At 38.7% G+C, this 3,549-nt stretch overlaps 1 protein-coding gene across 1 annotated transcript in view; it reads left to right on the top strand.

Annotated features, from left to right (window-relative positions):
• Positions 1 to 3,276, top strand: part of UBR1 (ubiquitin protein ligase E3 component n-recognin 1) — a 55,614-nt gene extending 52,338 nt beyond the window's left edge. The window contains exons 42-46 of the mRNA XM_009868674.1: positions 768 to 824; positions 1,286 to 1,363; positions 1,983 to 2,153; positions 2,352 to 2,453; positions 2,840 to 3,276. Of these exons, the coding sequence (XP_009866976.1) occupies positions 768 to 824; positions 1,286 to 1,363; positions 1,983 to 2,153; positions 2,352 to 2,453; positions 2,840 to 2,981 (550 nt within the window). The 3' untranslated portion in view covers positions 2,982 to 3,276. The remainder of the gene's footprint in view (positions 1 to 767; positions 825 to 1,285; positions 1,364 to 1,982; positions 2,154 to 2,351; positions 2,454 to 2,839) is intronic.
• The last annotated feature ends 273 nt before the right edge of the window (positions 3,277 to 3,549 follow it).

Here is a 3,549-nt window from a genome sequence, read left to right as displayed (position 1 = left end):
TCTTTCCCTTCTCCTTTTTGTGGAAACAATTTGAAAGATGTCTCAGACATACCAATTCCTCTGTTTAAGAACTTGCCAGTATCTACTGTAATTTGGGTAGACACATTTGGTCATTCTAAGCAAGCATGCAACGTGCACAAAAGCACCGTAAAATAACCACTGGGTGATGGTTATTAAATAAAAGCATTAAATATTTTCCTAGTAGAGCATATGATATTTTCTTACGCTGTGGCTTTCAGGAGGTAGATTAGAAAAGGAGCGATGTATTGTAGCCCACTTCGAAAACTTGAAGATGTCTGAAGACTGCTTGCATTTGTTAACTCCTGTGTCTTTATAGGGGGCCAGTTGGCTCAGTCGGGTAGAGCATGGTGCTGGTAACACCGAGGTTGTGGTTTCGATCCCTGTTCGGTCCCCATGTGTTGCCTGATCTAGCTGAGAGGTGTTGCTGCCCATGACAGGGAGGTTGGATTAGATGATCTCTAAGGTCCCTTCCAGCCTAGGCCAGTCTATGATGATTCTATGATTCATGTGCATATTGATAATTTTAAGCGTTATTGTTTCTCACATAGGCTTTTCTCTTGTATACAAACATAAATTTTTTTTGAAGTAAAACTGTAAAGAATAGCCGTTTCTCCTTGTGAATTTTTAGCTAGAACTCGTACTGATTTATCTGTATCCTGTATTTGCTTAGTGTATACTAGTTGAGTTTAGTGATCCTAAATGAATATTATCAAACGTTGTCATCCACAATTGTGTGTTTGAAATAGGTGGTGTGCTGACCCAGTGGTGTTAAGTTGTTTGAAGGGGAAAAGCGTTGCAATAAAGTAAGTTTGTTTTTTTTGTTGTTTCTGTTGTTTTTTCCTTCTGTTTTTGAGTGGAAAGTGTTGAAAGAATGAAGTGCTTGTTGTGGACAAGTTAGAGTGCTTGTATCTTCTTCCTCCTGCTCTACTACCAAAAACGCATTTCTTTTTAAGTGATTGTGTATTATTTAGACAAGTTATCTAGCTTACTCTAGGGAAAAACAAAAGCTAAATCTGAAATGTCTTCATACATATAGGTTACATATGGCATTTATTTTCATCCCTTTTCTGGAATATAGAAATCTTGAAGCTCCCATGTGGAGCCTCTCACTTGGGCTTCTGGGACTGAAGAACTGCCCTAGAGCTGCAGAAGCTTGTAGAAAGGACCTTGGCAGGACCAAGCTTAAGAGGAATTTATAGCTACCCATTCTTTTCTTTGCTGTGACCTCTATTATTCTCGTAATAGTCCTTTTTCACTCACCTAGGTATCCTAGGAAAAGAAATAGTTTAATAGAGCTTCCTGAAGACTACAGCTGCCTTCTGAACCAAGCCTCTCAGTTTAGGTAAGGTGTGACCTACTTAGTGGTCTTCCTTGGTGTTTTGTCACTGTTAATCACTTCTGTATTCTTGCAGTTGCTGTGACTGGTGCTAAAATTCTTTTGCAGAGGTGAAGGCAACGTTATGGTTATACTGGCCAATATTAGCAAATCTCAAACACAAGAGATTACTACATGAAATCAATTGTGTTTGATAGGATAGCTTATAAAATTATTATAGCTTAATCTGCTGGTCAGTGCAGTGTGCATTGGGTTTGGCCATAAGCCTGAAAATTATTTTTGTACTGGACGCACCAAGCCCGGAAGGTTGGCGCTGTTTTATGCCAGGAAGAGTGAATCATAGGATAACTGAGGTTAGAAGGGACTTCAGCAGATCATCTAGTTCAACCCCCTGCTCAAAGCAGATGTCTTGCAGGTAAAATATTTCAAGCAATGTAAAGTCGTAGCCAAAGAGGGCAAATAGATGATAACATAGTATGTATTAGGCTTTTGTTTATTTGTGGATTTGTGGTTTTTTTGTGCTTTGTTTCTGTTGCTGTTGTCTTTTTGAGGCACGTTATCCATAGTTAACATTTCTTTTAAAGTTCTAATTCTTGCAGTAATGTTCAGATTGTTCTTCTTCTAGATGCCCACGGTCTTCAGACGATGAGCAAAAACATCCAGTATTGTGCTTGTTCTGTGGGGCTATGTTGTGTTCCCAGAATACTTGCTGTCAGGAACTGGTGAATGGGGAGGAGTTGGGAGCCTGTACTTCTCATGCTCTTCAGTGTGGAGCTGGAGTCTGTATGTTTCTCAAGTAAGTAGCTAGCTAGAATTTAAAGTGTTAAAGAGTAAAGGGAGATATTTGAAAATCAAAATTCACAACATTGTCAAAGCACTTGATTCTTTTTGTCTGAGATGAAAAAACATTGCTTTGACCTAAATTACGGCTCATCAGGTTAAGAAGCTGCTGAGGGTTGTCTAGTATTTTAAATGTAGCTGTTTTTTCTTTAAGAATCAGGGAATGCAAAGTTGTCCTTATTGAAGGTAAAACCAGGGGCTGTTTATATCCTGCTCCTTACTTGGATGAATATGGAGAAACGGATCCAGGTTTGAAGTAAGTAAATGTTTGACTTTCTACATTTCCATTTTGGTATCTCATTCTTTCTTATACCCATTAGCGACATGTTCCTCCTGCTAGTAAAAACATTTTTTTGGTACCGTTGAAGTTTCTCGCTTTTCTGAAGAATGCTTTGTATGTTTTTCCTCAGAAATGTGTGACAACTGCCGTTGCTGAAAGGTCATCTGGGAAATGGCAATCAATGCTTGTTGCATGTAGAATTTTTTTTATTTCCAGTAGACTCATTGGAATTAGTGTTCATACAATTATTTAATATTTTTCTGGTGATAGTTAAGAGTGTTAATGCTGGACTATTAATGAAACGTCCTGTCAGTTGCTATTTGGATATGCTTATTGAGTATTCTTTCTTTTCTTCTATGAAGAAGAGGCAATCCCCTGCACTTATGTCGGGAGCGTTACCGGAAACTCCATCTGCTGTGGCAGCAACACTGCATCATAGAGGAGATTGCCAGGAGCCAAGAAACGAATCAGATCTTCTTTGGATTCAACTGGCAACTGCTCTGAGTCTCTTGATTTTTAGTGAAAACTCTTAACTTTGGCAGTGCTTTGGAAAGGAAAGGAGGGCAGCAGTAAATAATCTACTCTCAAGTGGATTCTGTAGTTCAGGCACAACTGATGGATTCTCTAGGTTGGATGTATTACTGATACATTGGAACAGTCTCACATCATATGTTTTGCTCTTTTTTTTTTCTTTTTTTTCTTTCCCAAAAAAGGAAAATCGCATTATATAATTATTACTGAACATTCAGCTCCAGAAATGTTTCCACTTTTTTTGCAAGTTGTAATTGTTTCACATGTTTCAACGGCTTCCCAGAGGCTGTGCTTCTCGGCACATACCATATCTCTGTCTCTTCCATGCATTGAGAATTTACCTAAATGTTGTTGCTATGGAAAAACCTCCTTTTCTTCCTGGGTTCTTTTCCCAGGCTTCGTGAAGCTTTTCAACAGGTCAAGATCTGTGGCATAATATTGGAGTGGAAGTGGTTCCAGACCTTTAGTAATCTGTAGCAACAGATACAGCAAACATTAAGCTGTACAGAAAAAGCCTGCATTCAGCTATATCCTAGCATTT

Source organism: Apaloderma vittatum, unplaced genomic scaffold (genome assembly GCF_000703405.1).
Source record: "Apaloderma vittatum isolate BGI_N311 unplaced genomic scaffold, ASM70340v1 scaffold6354, whole genome shotgun sequence".
NCBI classification, from domain to species: domain Eukaryota; kingdom Metazoa; phylum Chordata; class Aves; order Trogoniformes; family Trogonidae; genus Apaloderma; species Apaloderma vittatum.
Note: the sequence above shows the minus strand (reverse complement) of the source record. Positions and strands in the feature narration are given on the sequence as shown.